Below are 16,661 nucleotides of genomic sequence, written 5' to 3' on the forward strand. Positions count from 1 at the left end.
GAGGTTCTGGGGAAGGTTTTGGAGCTTCTGGAGAAGATTTTGGGATGTTCTAGAGAAGGTTTATGGGAGCTTTTGGAGAAGGCTTGGTACTGTTTGGAGGAGGTTTTGGGATGTTCTGGTGAAGGTTTTGGGGATGATCTGGAGAAGATTTTTGGGAGCTTTTGGAGAAAAGGTTTGGGAGGTTGTGGAGAAGGTTTTTGGGAGCTTTTGGAGAAGTTCTTTTTTAAGGTTCTGGAGAAGGTTTTGGGGATGGTCTAGAGAAGGTTTTGGGATGTTCTGGAGAAGGTTTTGGGAAGGTTCTGGAGAAAGTTTTTTTGAGGTTCTGGAGAAGGTTTGGGCTGTTCTGGAGAAGGTTCTTGGGAGGTTCTGGAGAAGGTTTATGGGAACTTTTGGAGATGATTTCTGTGATGTTCTGGTGAAGGTTTTCAGGAGCTTTTTATACAGATTTGGGAGCTTTTGCAGAAGGTTTTGGAGAGATTCTGGAGAAGGTCTTGGGAAGTTGTGGATGTTCTGGAGCTGGACTTTCCAGGCTGGCCAGAACCATCATCCCTGATCTCCCCACAGCTGCTGAGCTCAGGGCAGCGGCAGCTGCTGCTGTGTGAGACACTGACCGAGACGGTGTATGGTGACCGAGGGCAGTGAGCCTGATTTGGAGAGGGTTTGGGAGGTTCTGGAGAAGGGTTTGGGAAGGTTCTGGAGAAAGTTTTTGGAAGCTTTTGGAGAAGGTTTGAGAGGTTTCGGTGAAGGTTTGGGGATATTCCTGGAGGAGGTTTTGGGATCCTCTGGAGAAGGTTTTGGGGATGATCTGGAGAGAGTTTTTGGGAGCTTTGGAGAAAAGATTTGGAGAAGTTTTGGGATGCTCTGGAGAAGGGTTTGGGAAGGTTCTGGAGAAAGTTTTTGGGAGCTTTGGAGAAAAGGTTTGGAGAGGTTTTGGGATGTTCTGGAGAAGGTCTGGAGGTTGTGGAGCTGGACTCTCCAGGCTGGCCAGAAGCACCATCTCTGATCTCCCCACAGCTGCTGAGCTCGGGGCAGCGGCAGCTGCTGCTGTGCGAGACGCTGACCGAGACGGTGTATGGTGACCGAGGACAGCTGCTCAAGTCCAAGGAGCGCAAGGTGTTCCTGCTCAATGACCTGCTGGTCTGCGCCAACGTCAACTTCCGGTCAGAGAGCTGGACTGCCGGCCCCAAATCCCGCGGGTCCCATGGGGGTTGCTGGGATCTGCCCCGGGAGGGATGGGGGCTTGGGAAACCTGGGGAACCGCGGGTGTGGGGGATCCTGGGGGGGTTGGGGGAATCCCATTGGATTTGGGGCAATCCCACTGAGGTTGGGGCAATCCCACTGAGGTTGGGGGAATCCCATTGAGGTTGGGAAATCCCACTGAGGTTGGGGATTGGGGGAAACCCATAAAATTTGGGGAAATTCCACTGGGGTTGGAGATTGGGGGAATCCCATCAAGGTTGGGGCAATCCCATTGAGTTTGGGGTTTAGGGGAATCCTGTTGAGGTTGGGGGAATCCCACTGAGGTTGATGTTTGGGAGAATCCCATTGGATTTGAGGGAATCCCATCAAGTTTGGGGTTTGGGGGAAACCCATTGAGTTCGGGGTTTAGGTGAATCCCATTGAGGTTGGGGTTTGGGGGAATCCTGTTGAATTTGGGATTTAGCAGAATCCAATTGAGGCTGGGGGAATCCCATGGAGTTTGGGGGAATCCCATTGAGTTTGGGGTTTGGGAGAATCCAATGGATTTGAGGGAATCCCATCAAGCTTGGGGGAATCCATTGAGTTTGGGGTTTAGGGGATTCCCATTGAGATTTGGGGGAATTCCACTGAGGCTGGGGAAATCCCATCAAGTTTGAGATTTGGGGGAATCCCATCGAGGTTGGGATTTGGGGGAGTCCCATTGGATTTGGGGTTTGGGGGACATTGAGGACTTTGGGGTGGGTTTGGGGTTTCTCAGCCCCCTTTTCCCACCACGGGCTCCAGGAATGGGATGAACTCAGCAGGTTTTGACACCTCTGAGTGTGGAAATCCCGGAATTGCCCCAAATCCCACTAAAGAGCTCCTTTCCCCTTTCCCAGGCCGGTGCCTGCAGGGTGGCTGTGAGGTGTGCTGAGCTCTGCCCCACAGACATTTGGGGTTTTCCTGCACACTGTGGGGGCTTGGCCTGCAGGACGCCTTTTTTGGGGGAGAGATGGGGGTTTTTTTAGGGGAAAAGTGAGGTTTTTTCTGAGGAAAATGTGGGGTTTTTTTAGGGGAAAATGCAGGTTTTTTGGGACGAAAATGTGGGGGTTTTTTAGAGGAAAACGAGGATTTTTTAGGGGAAAATGAAGGGTTTTTTGCAGGGAAACTGTGGGGGTTTTTTAGGGGAAAATATGGGGTATTTTTTTAGGGGAAAGATGGGGGTTTTTTTAGGGAAAAATGTGGGGGTTTTGGGGGAAAATGTGGGGGTTTTTTAGGGGAAATGTGAGGTTTTTTTAAGGGAAAGGTGGGGGTTTTTTTTAGGGAAAAAACGTTTTTGTTTTTAGGGGAAACATAGGTTTTTTTTAGGAGTAAAACATGGGGGTTTCTTAGGGAAAACACAGGGGTTTTTTAGGGGAAAACACAAGTGTTTTGGGGGGAAATCACAGGGGTTTTTTAGGGGAAAGCGCAGGATTTTTTTAAATGAAAACATGGTTTTTTTATGGCAAAACACTAGGATTTTTTAGGGAAAAACAGGGGTTTTTAGGAGAAAAATGAGGTTTTTTAGGGGAAAAACGCTGGGTTTTTATAGGGGGAAAACCAAACTTTTTTAGTGGGAAACACAAGCTTTCTCTAGGGAAATACATTCTTTTAGGGCAAAACACCAGGATTTCAGGGGCAAAACCATGACTTTTTCTAGGCATACAAAAGCCATTACTTTTTTTTACCATAAAAACCGCGTGGCCCTTTCTGAGGTCAGGAAAAATCCGTTTATTTTGGTGGGTGCTCTGTTCCCGTCAGAGGGCAGCCGGAGCTGGGCAGCCTGGTGCCGCTGGGCCCCAAGTACGTGGTGAAGTGGAGCTCCAGCCTGCCGCAGGTGCACGTGGTGGAGGTGGGGCAGGATGGACACCACGACAAGGACAGTCCTGCCGGGGTCACTGCTGCTGGCCGCAGGCACGGCCCGGCCGGCCAGAGCGCCAACAGTGAGTGCAGGGTGGGGCTGGGGGGGGTGGGGGTTTGGGGTGGGGTTTGGGGTTTGGGGTGGGGTTTGGGGGTTTGGGGTGGGATTTGGGGGGTTTGGGGTGGGATTGGGGGTTTGGGGTGGGATTTGGGGGTTTGGGGAGTTTTGGGGTGGGATTTGGGGTGGGGTTTGGGGGTTTGGGGTGGGGTTTGGGGGTTTGGGGTGGGGTTTGGGGGTTTGGGGTGGGATTTGGGGGTTTTGGGAGTTTGGGGTTTGGGGTGGGATTTGGGGGTTTGGGGGTTTGGGGTGGGATTCGGGGTTTTGGGGTGTTTGGGGGTTTGGGGTGGGATTTGGGGCGTTTTGGGGTGGGATTTGGGGGTTTGGGCTGGGGTTTGGGGGTTTGGGCTGGGGTTTGGGGGGTTTGGGGTGGGTTTTGGGGGCTTTGGGGTGGGGTTTGGGGGGTTTGGGGTGGGGTTTGGGGGGGTTTCACCACTCTGGGAGGTGGTGGAGTTTTGGATGTGGCACCTGAGGCCTTGTTCCTGGTGGGATGAACCTTCCTGTGCTGGGATTTGGGATCTGGGGGGTTTGGGGTGGGAACTGGGGGAATTTCACTGCTCTGGGAGGTGGTGGAGATGTGGATGTGATGCTCCAGCCCTTGTTCCCAGTGGGGTTGGGGTCTCATTCCTGGGATTTGGGGGGTTTCAGAGGATTTCACTGCTCTGGGAGGTGCTGGAGTCAAGGATGTGGCAGTTGGGGCCTCATTTCTGGAGGGATTTGGGGCTTTTTGGGGGGATTTCACCACTCTGGGAGGTGTTTATGGACATGGTGCTCTGGCCCTCATTCCTTGTGGGATTTGGGGTTTGAGGTGGGATTTGGGGGTTTTGGGGGGTTTGGGGTGGGGCTTGGGGCATTTGGGAGGTGATGGAGTTGCCAACCTCAGAGGTGTTTGAGGAACAATGGATGTGGAATTCAGGGCCTCATTCCTGGTGGGATTGACCTCTCTGGGGTGGGATTTGGGGGTTTTGGGGGATTTCACCTCTCTGGGAGGTGGTGGAATCGTCATCCTTGGAGATGTTAGAGGAACAATGGATGTGGCACTTGGGGCCTCATTCCCAGGATTTGGGGGGTTTTGGGGAATTTCACCACTCTGGGAGGTGTTTATGGACAGAGTGCTCCAGCCCTTATTCCTGGTGGGATCGACCTCCCTGGGCTGGGATTTGAGGGGTTTTGGGTGGATTTGGGGGGTTTGGAGGATTTCACCGTTCTGGGAGGTGGTGGAGTGATGGATGTGGCGCTTGGGGCCTCATTCCAGGGATTTTTGGGGGGTTTTGGGGTGATTTCATTGCTCTGGGAGGTGTTTTATGGACGTGATGCTCTGGCCCTTGTTCTCAGTGGGATTGGGGTGTCTGGGCTTCAATTTAGGGGGATTTGGGGGGTTTTGGGGGATTTCACCTCTCTGGGAGCTGTTTATGGACACGGTGCTCTGGCCCTCATTGCTGGTGGGATTGGGGTCTCTGGGGTGGAATTTGGGGGGTTTGGGGGGATTTGAGAGGTGGTGAAGTCACAGATATAGTGCTCAGGGCCTCATTCCTGGGATTTGGGGGGTTTTGGGGCATTTCAGTGCGCTGGGAGGTGGTGGAGTCATGGATGTGGCACTTGGGGCCTCATTCCTGGTGGGATGACCTCTTTGGGATGGGATTTATTCCTAGGATTTGGGGGATTTTGGGCGGATTTGGGAGGTAGTGGAGTCGCAGGTGTGGTGCTTGGGGCCTCTTTTCTGGTGGGGTTGGGGTGTCTGGGGTGGGATTTGGGGCGTTTTCGGGGGAATTCACCAGTCTGGGAGATGGTGGAGTCATGGATGTGGCACTTGGGGCCTCATTCCTGGTGGGATGACTTCTTTGGGATGGGATTTATTCCCAGGATTTGGGGGATTTTGGGCAGATTTGGGAGGTGGTGGAGTTGTGGACTTAGTGCTCCAGCCCTCATTGCCAGTGGGATTGACCTCCCTGGGCTAGGATTTGGGGGGTTTTGGGAATTTCACCACTCTGGGAGGTGGAATCCCAATCCTCAGGGCTCATGGATTGGGCTCAGTCCTGGAATCTTTCCCAACCCTGTGGATTCCACTCTGTGGGATTCCCTGAATTCCCATTTCCCCAGGCAAGGTGTACCTGGGTCCATTCAGGATTCCCAAATACCCATTTTTCCCCCAAATTCCCATTTTCCCCAGACAAGGTGTACCTGGGTCCATTCAGCATTCCCAAATTCCCATTTTTCCCCAGACAAGGCGTACCTGGGTCCATTCAGAATTCCCAAATTCCCATTTTTCCCCAGACAAGGCATACCTGGGTCCATTCAGCATTCCCAAATTCCCACTTTTCCCCAGACAAGGTGTACCTGGGTCCATTCAGAATTCCCAAATTCCCATTTGTTCCCCAGACAAGGTGTACCTGGGCCCATTCAGAATTCCCAAATTCCCATTTTTCCCCAGACAAGGTGTACCTGGGTCCATTCAGCATTCCCAAATTCCCATTTTCCCCAGACAAGGTGTACCTGGGTCCATTCAGCATTCCCAAATTCCTGTTTTTCCCCAGACAAGGTGTACCTGGGTCCCCCGCGGCTCTTCCAGGAGCTGCAGGAGCTGCAGAAGGACCTGGCGGTGGTGGAGCAAATCACTCTGCTGGTCAGCACCTTGCACGGCACCTACCAGGTGGGACCTCCGGAAAATCCCGGAAAATCCTGGAAAACCCCGGAATTCTGGGGTGATCCTGGTGGATTCTGGTGGATTTTGGGTGTTTCTCAGAACCTGAACATGACGGTGGCCCAGGACTGGTGCCTGGCGCTGCAGAGGATGATGAAGGTGAAGGAGGAGGAGATTCACTCTGCCAACAAGTGCCGCCTGAGGCTGCTGCTGCCCGGGAAACCCGACAAGTGAGATGGGAATGATGGGGTTGGGAATGTGGGCAGGGATCGTGGATTTTGGGAATGTGGGAAGGAATCCTGGATGGGCCCTGGAGTTTGGGAATTGCAGATGGGCCCTGAGTTTGGGAATCCTGGAAACATGGATGGGCCTTGGGCTTGGGAATTTGGGAATGAATCATGGATGGGACCTGGAGTTTGGGAATCCTGGATGGATCCTTGGGTTTGGCCGTCCTGGAATTCTGGATGGGCCCTGGAATTCGGGAATGGCAGGTGGGCCCTTCAGTTTGGGAATCCTGGATGGGCCTGAGTTAGGGAATCTGGGAAGGAATCCTGGAATGAATCCTGGATGGGCCCTGGAGTTTGGGAATTTGGGAATAAATCCTGGGTAGGCCCTGAGTTTGGTAAGCCTGGAGTGAATCCTGGAGTTTGGGAATTTGGGAATGAATCCTGGATGGGCCCTGGAGTTTGGGAATTTGGGAATCCTGGATGGGCCTTGGAATTTGGGAATTTGGGGATGGACCATGGATGGGGCCTGAGTTTGGGAACTGGGGAATGGCAGGTGGGCCCTAGCGTTTGGGAGTCTGGGAATGAATCCTGGAGTTTGGGAATTTGGGAAGGAATCCTGGATGGGCCCTGAGTTTGGGAACGTGGGAATGGCAGGCAGGCCCTTGGGGTTTGGGAATTGCAGATGGGAATGGGAATCTGGGATGGGCCCTGGAGTTTGGGAATCCCAGAGTCTTGGATTGGCACTGGAGTTTGGAGTTTGGGAATTATGGACGGGCCCTGAGTTTGGGAATCTGGGAGTGAATCCTGGATGGGCTCTTGGGTTTGGGAATCCTGGAATCCTGGATGGGCCCTGGAGCTTGGGGATCCCGTATTTTGGGAATGCTGGAGGCTCTGCTGTCCCCAGGTCTGGCCGCCCCATCAGTGTCATGGTTGTGTTCATCACCCCCAACCCCCTCAGCAAGATCTCCTGGGTCAACCGGCTGCACCTGGCCAAGATTGGCCTCCGTGAGTCCTGAGGGGCTGGGGAGGGAATTCCAGAGCTTTGGGATGTTTGGGATGTTCTGGGAAGGTTTGGGATGAGTTTGGGGAAAGTCTGGAATGGTTTGGGGGAAGTTTGGGAAGGTTTGGGATGGTTTGGGGAAAGTTTGGGAAGGTTTGGGGTGGTTTGGGATGAGTTTGGGATGGTTTGGGATGAGTTTGGGAAGGTTTGGGGTGGTTTGGGATGGTTTGGGATGAGTTTGGGATGAGTTTGGGAAGGTTTGGGATGGTTTGGGATGAGTTTGGGATGGTTTGGGAAGGTTTGGGATGAGTTTGTGATGAGTTTGGGAAGGTTTGGGATGGTTTGGGATGAGTTTGTGATGAGTTTGGGAAGGTTTGGGATGAGTTTGGGATGAGTTTGGGATGAGTTTGGGAAGGTTTGGGATGAGTTTGGGAAGGTTTGGGGTGGTTTGGGATGAGTTTGGGAAGGTTTGGGATGAGTTTGGGAAGGTTTGGGGTGGTTTGGGATGAGTTTGGGAAGGTTTGGGATGGTTTGGGATGAGTTTGGGATGGTTTGGGATGAGTTTGGGAAGGTTTGGAGAAGGTTCTGGAAAAGGTCTGGGAGTTTGGAGGGCTTGGAAGGCTTTGGAGAAGGTCTGGAAGGTTGTGGAAAAGGTTTGGGACCTTTTGGAGAAGGTTGGGAAGCTTTGGAGAAGGTTTGGGGAAGGTGTGGCAGAAAGTTTTAGGAAACTTTTGGAGAAGGTTTTGGGGATGTTCCTGGAGAAGGTTGGGAAGATTTTGGGAAAGGTTGGGGAGGTTTGGGAGCTTTTGGAGGAGGTTGGGGAGGTGCTGAAGAAGGTTTGGGATGTTCTGGAGAAGGTTTGGGAGGCTTTGGAGAAGATTTGGGAAAGGCTTGGAAGATTTTGGAAAAGGCTGGGGAGGTTTGGAAGGTCCTGGAGGAGGTTTGAGATGCTCTGGAGAAGGTTGGGGAGCTTTTGAGGAAGGTTTGGAATATTTTAGAAAAGGCTGGGAAGCTTTGGAAGGCTTTGGAGAAGCTTTGGAAGGTTCTGGAGCAGGTTTGGGAGATTTTGGAAAAGTTTGAGGAGGTTTGGGAACTTCTGGAGAAGTTTGCGAGGCTTTGCAGAAGATTTGGGGAAGGTTTGGAAACTTTTGGAAAAGCTTGGGGAGGTTTGGGATGTTCTGGAGAAGGTTTGGGAGGATCTGGAGCAAGTCCTGGAGGTCCTGGAGAAGGTTTGGGAGCTTTTGGGGGAGGCTGGAAGGTCCTGGAGAAGGTTTGGAAGATTTTGGAAAAGGCTGGGGAGGTTTGGGAGCTTTTGGAGGAGTTTGGGAAGTTCTGGAGAAGATCCTGGAGGTTCTGGAGAAGATCCGGGAGGTTCTGGAGAAGATCCTGGAGGTTCTGGAGAAGGTTTGGGAGGCTTTGGAGAAGGTTTGGAATGTCCTGGAGAAGGTTTGGAGGTTCTGGAGAAGGTTTGGGAGGCTTTGGAGAAGGTTTGGAATGTCCTGGAGAAGGTTAGGAGGTTCTGGAGAAGGTCAGGCTGATCCCAGCATTCCCGTTTTTCCCGTTTTTCCGCAGGGGAGGAGAACCAGCCGGGTTGGCTCAGTCCTGACGAGGACAGGAAGAGCAAAGCTCCCTTCTGGTGTCCCATCCTGTCCTGCCACATTCCAGCCTTTTCCTCCAAAGCCTTGGATCTGCAGGTGAAAACCGGGAATGGCCCTTGCTGCATCCCACATTCCATCAGATCCCGGAATTCCGGGAGGAATGGCAAAAATCCCACTCTGGAGGGGCTGGAAATCTGGGTGTGAGGGTGGGAATTGGTGTGATCCCGCCTGGAAAATTGGGAATGGCAGTTGGATCCCAAATTTTGGGGAGAAAAAGCACAAATTCCGCTCCTTAGGGGCTGGAAAAGTTGGTTGTGAGGGCAGGAATTGGTGTGATCCAGCCTGGAAAATCGGGAATAATAGCTGGATCCCAAATTTTTGGGAGGAAAGGCACAAATCCCACTCTGGAGGGGCTGGAAATTTGGATGTGAGGGTGGGAATTGGGACAATCCAAGGAGGAAAATTTGGAATATCAGCTGGATCCCACATTTTTGGGTTCCCACTGACATCCTGTCTGTTGGGGGTGATTTGGGTTTTCCATCTCCTTTCCCTTTGCATCCCAAATTTTGGGGAGGAAAGGCAGAAATCCAATGGTGGATGGGCTGGAAAAGTTGGTTCTGAGGACAGGAATTGGTGCAATCCAGCCTGGAAAATCAGGAATGTCACCTGGGCTGTGTGTGGATCCCAAATCCCGAGTTCCCTGACCTGTTCCCGTTGCCATTCCCAGCTCACAGCCGCAGTGCACAATCCTGTCCATTCCTCACTCCTGGGATTCTCGGCCGTCAGCACCTCCCTGCCCCAGGGCTTCCTCTGGGTGAGCAAATCCCGGGATTTGGGGGGGATTGGGAGGGAATCCCCTTTCCCAGGGAATCCTGGGCTGGAATTCCCTATTTCCCATGGGATCCTGGGCTGGAATCCCCTATCCTGTGGGTTGGAATCTCCTTTCCTGTGGAATTTCCCATGAAGATCCCAGGTGGAACCCATTTCCCAGGAATCCCCTCATTCCCATTTTTTCCTGTTCCCATGGGATCCTACGCTGGAATTCCCATTCCCAGACAGATCCAATTCCCAAATCCCATTCCCAGAGAGATCCCATTCCCAGAGAGATCCCACTCCCAGAGAGATCCCATTCCCATCAAGATCCAGTTCCCAAATCCCATTCCCAGAGAGATCCCATTCCCATTCCCAGCTCCCAAAAAATTCTTCCCCACCCAGGGCTGACCAGGGAATTCCAGGTGATTTTCCCTTATTCCCACTCCAAGTGCCCCTGCCGGCTCATTACTGGTTTTCCCCTTTCCCATGGGATCCTGGGCTGGAATCCCCTATCCTATGGGCTGGAATCCCCTTTCCCAGGAAATCCCAGGCTGGAATTCCCTTTCCCACAGAACTTCCCATGGGATCTGGGCTGGAATCCCCTTTCCCAGGAATCCCTTCACTCCCATTTTCCCATTTCTCAGGGAATCCCAGACTGGAATCCCCCATTTCCCACAGAATTTCCCATGGGATCTGGGCTGGAATCCCTTTCCCAGGACTCCCCCGATTCCCAGGAATCCCCTGATTCCCATTTTCCCCTTTCCCACTGGATCCTGGGCTGGAATCCCCCATTTCTCATGGAATCCTGGGCTGGAATTCCCTTTCCCACAGAATTTCCAACAGCATCCCAGGCTGGAATTCCCCATTTCCCAGGGAATCCTGGGCTGGAATCCCCTTTGCCACGGAATTTTCCACAGGATCCCAAGCTGGAATCCCCTTTCCCAGGATTCCCCTCATTCCCAGGACTGCCCTGATTCCCATTTTCCCTTTACCATGGGAATCCTGGTCCGGAATCCCATTTCTCAGGGAATCCCAGGTTGGAATCCCCTCATTCCCAGGATTCCCCTCATTCCCAGCACTCCCCTCATTCCCAGGGATCCCCTCCTTCCCGTTTTCCCCTTTCCCAGGGAATCCTGACCTGGAATCCCATTTACCACAGAATGTCCCAGGGATCCCCTCATTCCCATTTTCCCCTTCCCCAGGGAATCCTGACCTGGAATCCCATTTACTACAGAACGTTCCAGGGATCCCCTCATTGCCATTTTTCTCTTTTCCACGGGATCCCAGGCTGGACTCCCGAATTCCCAGGGTTCCCCTCATTCCCGTTTTTCCCGTTCCAGGTGGGAGGAGGCCGGGAAGGCTCGGGGGGTCAGGTGGAGATCTTTTCCCTGAACCGCTCCGTTCCCCGAACCGTCAAATCCTTCCCGCTGCCCGCGCCGGTGCTCTGCATGGCCTTCATCCCGGAGCCCCTGGAGCCTGAGGATCCCACGGAGCCGGGAAACCCCGCGGGAAAACCCTCGGATCCCAACCCCAGCTCCCCTCATCCCGCAGTGTGCCTGGGGCTGCAGGACGGCAGGTGAGATCCCAAATCCCCAGTTCCCAATCCCAAATCCCAAATCCCCAATGCATGCCCAGGGATGATCCCACGATTCTGGTGAGATCCCAAATCCCCAGTTCCCAATCCCAACTCCCAAATCCCCAATCCCAAATCCCCAATCCCAAATCCATCCCGGGGATGATCCCAGAATTCCGGTGAGATCCCAAACCCCAAATCCCGAATCCCAAATCTGACCCCAGGGTGAATTCTGATCCTGGAATTCCTGATGCCGGGCTGGAATACCCTATCCTATGGGCTGGAATCCCCATTCCCAGGGAATCCCAGGCTGGAATCCCTTTTCCCATGGGATCTTGGGCTGGAATCCCCATTCCCAGGGAATCCCAGGCTGGAATACCCTTTCATGTGGGATCCTGGGCTGGAATCCCTTTTTCCATGGAATTTCCCCATGGGAATCCCAGGCTGGAATCCCCTTTCCCACAAGATCCTGGCCTGGAATCCCTTTTTCCATGGAATCCTGGGCTGGAATCCCTAGTCTGGAATCCCCCATTTCCCATGGGATCCTATGGGCTGGAATCCCCTTTTCCCATGGAATTTCCCAAGGAATCCTGAGCTGGAATCCCTTTTCCAATGGGATTCTGAGTTGGAATCCCCTTTCCCACAGAATTTCCCAAGGCTGGAATCCCTTCTCCCATGGGATCCTGGCCTGAAATCCTTTTTCCCATGGGATCCCAGTCTGGAATCCCCTTTCCCATGGAATTTCCCACAGGATCCTGGGCTGGAGTCCCCTTTCCCATGGGCTGGAATCCCCTTTCCCAGGAATCCCCTCATTTCCGTTTTTCCCCTTTCCCACTGGATTCTGGGCTGGAATCCCCTTTCCCACGAATCTCCTCATTCCCATTTTTCCCCTTTCCCACTGGATTCTGGGCTGGAATCCCCTTTCCCACGAATCTCCTCATTCCCATTTTTCCCCTTTCCTACTGGATTCTGGGCTGGAACCCCCTTTCCCATGGGCTGGAATCCCCTTTCCCATGGGATCCTGGGCTGGAATGCCATTTCCCATGGGCTGGAATCCCCATTCCCGTGGGATCCTGGGCTGGAATCCCCTTTCCCAGGAATCCCCTCATTCCCATTTTTCCCCTTTCCCACTGGATTCTGGGCTGGAATCCTGGGCTGGAACATCCCATTTCCCACGGGATCCTGGGATCCCCATTCCCATGGAATCCCGGCCTTGCTCCACAGCCTGCTGGTGTACGGCAGCGTGGATTCGGGAACGCCGTGCCTGCGGAGCTGCAAAATCCCGGGAATGCTGCCCATCCTCAGCCTGGGCCACAGCGCCGACTTCCTGTTCGCCGGCCTGCAGGACGGCAGCCTCGCCGCCTTTCCCTGGAACAACGGTGAGCAAAACCCCGGGAAATCCTCTGGGATTGGAGATTCCTTGCTGCTGAAATGGATAAAGTGGAGAAATTCCTGGTTTTCCCCATTTTTCCTGATGTTTTAGTCCTTTCCTGGTGGCCCCAGGGTGGGAAAATGGGATTTTCCAGGGGTGGATTTAAAGCGTTTTGGGGGAAAACATTGGGAAAATTGTCCTGGAGATGGAAAAGTGTGCTGGAGAAGGGAAATTGTCATGGAGAGGAAAAATGGTTATGGAGAAGGAAAATTGTCCTGGAGAGGGAAAATGGTTCTGGAGATGGAAAAGTTGTTCTGGAGATGGAAAATTGTCCTGGAGAGAGAAAAATTGTGCTGGAGAGGGAAAATTATCCTGGAGCGGGAATAACTGTCATGGAAAAGGAAAAATATCCTGGAGAGGGAAAATTGTCCTGGAGATGGAAGATTCTCCCTGCTGCTGATCCGGTGTGGGATGCACAAGGAATCAGAAAAAAATGGGATTTTTTTCCCCCAAAATCCCTTTTGGGGGCTGGAATTGGAGTTGATCCTCTCCCACCTCACCCATGTGGAAAATTCCCTTTATTCCCTGGGTTTTGGGGTTGTTTTCCCTGGATTTGGCTCAGGCTGGTTGGGATCTCTCTTTTTCCCAGGAATTCCTCGCCGGGGATTGGGAAATTCCTTTTTCCCATCGCTAGGGGGTGGGAAAGAGCCTGGAATAATCCTGTGGGATTTGGGCCATTTTGGGGTGAAATCCCTGATTTTTTCCAGGAAAACCACAGGAAGCAGCACCTGGATCAATCCCGAGGCACCAAATCCCCCTAAACTAGGATTTTGGGATTCTTTCCCAAATTATGGCAACCCCGGGAGCTAATTAAGGGGAATTTTAATTAATTGTAATTGTTCAAGTGGCTGCCACGGGGGGGCAGTTTTGAATGCCAGCCCGGATTTTTGGGAGGAAAAAACTTCCCTGAAAAATCGCTCCTTTTTTCCCTGGAAACTGGGATTTTTGGGAGGAAAAAGCTTCCCTGAAACTGCTGCTTTTTGCTTGGAAATTGGCATTTTTTGGGAGGTAGGATTTTATAGGAAGTGGGAATGACTCTGAAAAAGGGATTTTGGGACTGCTGGGAAGCAGGAATGACCCCGTGGGTGTCACTGGGGCTCCCATCAGCCCTGGGGGGCTCAGCTAAATCCTGAGCATTCCCTGGGATCCCACTGATTCCCTGATTCCTTTCATTCCTTGTGATCCCATTGATTCCCTGATCCCATTGAGCCATCCCCATTCCACACTCTGGCTGGGATTCAGGATTGAGCATTCCCCATGCTCCCATTCCCTGTGCTCCCATTGACTCCCTGACACCCCACTGATTCCCTGACCCCATTGATTCCCTGATCCCATCGATCCTTTCCTGTTCCAGGCTCTCTCTAGGATTCAGGATTGAGCATTCCCTGTGTCCCATTGATTCCCTGATCCCATTGATCCATTCCCTGATTCCAGGCTGTCTCTGGGATTCAGGATCAAGCACTGCCCACTCTCCCATTGATTCTCTGATCCCATTGATTCTCTGATCCCATTCCTGTTCCAGGTTCTCCCTGGGATTCAGGATCGAGCATTATTTCCCATTCTCCATTCCCGTTCCAGGCTCTCTCTGGGATTTGGGATCATTCATTGTCCAATCCTTGATTCCAGGTTCTTTCTGGGATTTGGGATCATTCATTCCCCATTCCCCATTCATTCCCTAGTTTCAGGTTCCCTTTGGGATCTGGGATCAGTTCATCGTTCCCCATTCCCATTCCCTAATTCCAGGTATTCTCTGGGATCTGGGATCATTCATCATTCCCCATTCCCATTGATCCAATCCCTATTCCCAGGCTCTTTCTGGGATCCGGGCTGTGCTCCCATTGATCCATATTCCCTATTCATGGGAAGTCTCTGGGATCCAGGATATGCTCCCATTGATCCAATCCCTGTTCCCAGGAATTCTCTGGGATGTGGGCTGTGCTCCCATTGATTTCCCCTGTCTGTAATTCCAGGAACTCTCTGGGATCCGGGCAGTGTCCCCATTGATCCATTATTCCCTATTCCCAGGAATTCTCTGTGATCCAGGCAGTGTCCCCATTGATTTCCCCATTCCCTATTCCCAGGAACTCTCTGGGATCCAGGCAGTGTCCCCATTGATCCATTATTCCCTATTCCCAGGAATTCTCTGTGATCCAGGCAGTGTCCCCATTGATCCATTATTCCCTATTCCCAGGAACTCTCTGGGACCCGGGCAGTGTCCCCATTGATCCATTATTCCCTATTCCCAGGAACTCTCTGGGACCCGGGCAGTGTCCCGCACCTGTTCCGGGTCGGCTCGGCTCCTCTCCGCGCTCTGCTGCCGCTGGACGACTCGCTCTGGGTTGGATCTGCCAACCAGGTCTGTGTGCTCGACGCCTCCTCGCTGCAGCCACAGGTAATCCCAGGAATCTGGGAATTCTGGGAGTTCTGGAGGGCTCGGGAACGCCGTGGGGTCAAAATCCTGGGAATTTTGCAGGCTTTTGGGGGCTTTGAGTCCCAAATTTCCCCTTTTTCCCATTTTTTGTGCCTATGGCAATTTTTTATTCCCGTTTTTGTGCCATTCCCAAACTTTTTGTACCAATGCCAACCTTCTGTTCCCAGATCTTGTTCCCAGCAAGATCCCATTCCCAGAGAGATCCCATTATTTTTTGGGGCGAATTTTTGAGAATTTTTTTTGGGCAATTTTTTTTGCTAATTCCAGGAATTTTTTTGGGAATTGCAGCAGCAGTTCCAAGATGTCTGGGAATTCTGGGTGGGGCTGTGCGTTGTCGAGAGCAAGAACTCCAAGAATTTTGGGAATTTTTTGGGGGAATTTTATTTGGAATTCTGGGAATTTCATTGGGAATTTCGTTGGGAATGTCAGGAATTCTGGGCATTGCAGCAGAGGTTCGAGGCTCACCCCAGTGCTGAGGGGCCCAGGAATTTTGGGTGGGGCTGTGCATTGCCTGGGATGTGCTGTGCAAAACTCTGGGAATTTTTTGGCAAATTTTGAGAAATTTTTTGGGGGGAATTCTTTTTGGGAATTCCATGAATTTTGTTGGGAATGTTTGCCAAGTGCAGCAGCACTTCAAGACTTACCCTGATCATGAAGTGCCCAGGAGTTCTGGGTGGGGCTGTGCATTGCCAAGAGTGGGAATTCTGGGGATGTTGGGGATTTTTTTGGGGAATTCCTGGGATTTTTTGGGGAATTTTTTTTGGGAATTCTGGGAATTTCTTTGGGAACTTCTTAGGGAATTTTGGGCATTGCAGCAGCAGTTCGAGGCGCACCTGGACTCCGAGGCGTCTGGAAATTCAGGGTGGAGCTGTGCATTGCGGAGAGCAGGAACTCTGGGAATTTTTTGGGGTAATTCTGGGAATTCCTTTGGGATCTCTTTGGGAATTGGGAATGTTTGTGTCCCCGCAGCAGCAGTTTGAGGCTCACCCTGACCCCGGCTCAGCAGTGACGCACATGGTGCGCGCCGGCTCCGGGGTGTGGATGGCGTTTGCCCTGAGCTCCTCCATCCGCCTCTTCCACACCGAGACCCTCGAGCTGCTGCAGGAGATCAACGTGGCCACCAGGACCACCCTGCTCATGCCAGGTCAGTCAGGAATTAGTGATTATTGATTAATTAATTGGTTATTGGGGTCAACGTGGCCACCAGGACCACCCTGCTCATGCCAGGTCAGTCAGTAATTAGTGATTGATTAATTAATTGATTAGTGGGGTCAACATGGCCACGAGGACCACCCTGCTCATGCCAGGTCAGTCAGTAATTAGTGATTATTGATTAATTAATTGATTATTGGGGTCAACGTGGCCACCAGGACCACCCTGCTCATGCCAGGTGAGGATTCATTAATGCTTAATTAGTTAATTAATTGATTAATGGGATCAACATGGCCACCAGGACCACCCTGCTCATGCCCAGTGAGGGTTAATTAATTAGTGATTGATTAGTGATTAATTAATTCATTAATTGCTGAGATCAACGTGGCCACCAGGACAAGGCTCGTCATGCCAGGTGAGGGTTAATTAATTAGTGATTGATTAATGTTCATTCATTCATTTGTTGCTGAGATCAATGTGGCCACCAGGACTATGCTGCTCAGGCCAGGTCAGGGTTAATTAATGCTTAATTAGTGATTAATTAATTATTAATTAATTACTGAGATCAACGTGGCCACCAGGACCACCCTGCTCATGT

The 16,661-nt window shown here is 52.0% G+C and overlaps 1 protein-coding gene across 12 annotated transcripts in view; it reads left to right on the top strand.

The window, feature by feature from the left end:
• ARHGEF10L (Rho guanine nucleotide exchange factor 10 like) overlaps positions 1–16,661 on the top strand; it is a 46,588-nt gene that overhangs the window by 25,888 nt on the left and 4,039 nt on the right. For 7 of the 12 annotated variants that reach the window (XM_085080294.1, XM_085080287.1, XM_085080289.1 and 4 more), the window contains 12 exons: positions 1,015–1,160; positions 2,980–3,161; positions 5,367–5,566; positions 5,601–5,846; positions 5,940–6,067; positions 6,969–7,069; positions 8,637–8,758; positions 9,390–9,476; positions 10,816–11,051; positions 12,273–12,427; positions 14,727–14,872; positions 15,881–16,055. In XM_085080294.1, coding sequence (XP_084936420.1) covers positions 1,015–1,160; positions 2,980–3,161; positions 5,367–5,566; positions 5,601–5,846; positions 5,940–6,067; positions 6,969–7,069; positions 8,637–8,758; positions 9,390–9,476; positions 10,816–11,051; positions 12,273–12,427; positions 14,727–14,872; positions 15,881–16,055 — 1,924 coding nt within the window. Of the gene's footprint in view, positions 1–1,014; positions 1,161–2,979; positions 3,162–5,366; positions 5,567–5,600; positions 5,847–5,939; positions 6,068–6,968; positions 7,070–8,636; positions 8,759–9,389; positions 9,477–10,815; positions 11,052–12,272; positions 12,428–14,726; positions 14,873–15,358; positions 15,477–15,880; positions 16,056–16,661 lie in introns of those variants that run through there. The other 5 variants (XM_085080293.1, XM_085080295.1, XM_085080296.1 and 2 more) reach the window with 3 other exon arrangements.

The sequence above is a fragment of the Lichenostomus cassidix genome, chromosome 21, assembly GCF_008360975.1.
Source record: "Lichenostomus cassidix isolate B80296 chromosome 21, HeHo_3.0, whole genome shotgun sequence".
Lineage (NCBI taxonomy): Eukaryota > Metazoa > Chordata > Aves > Passeriformes > Meliphagidae > Lichenostomus > Lichenostomus cassidix.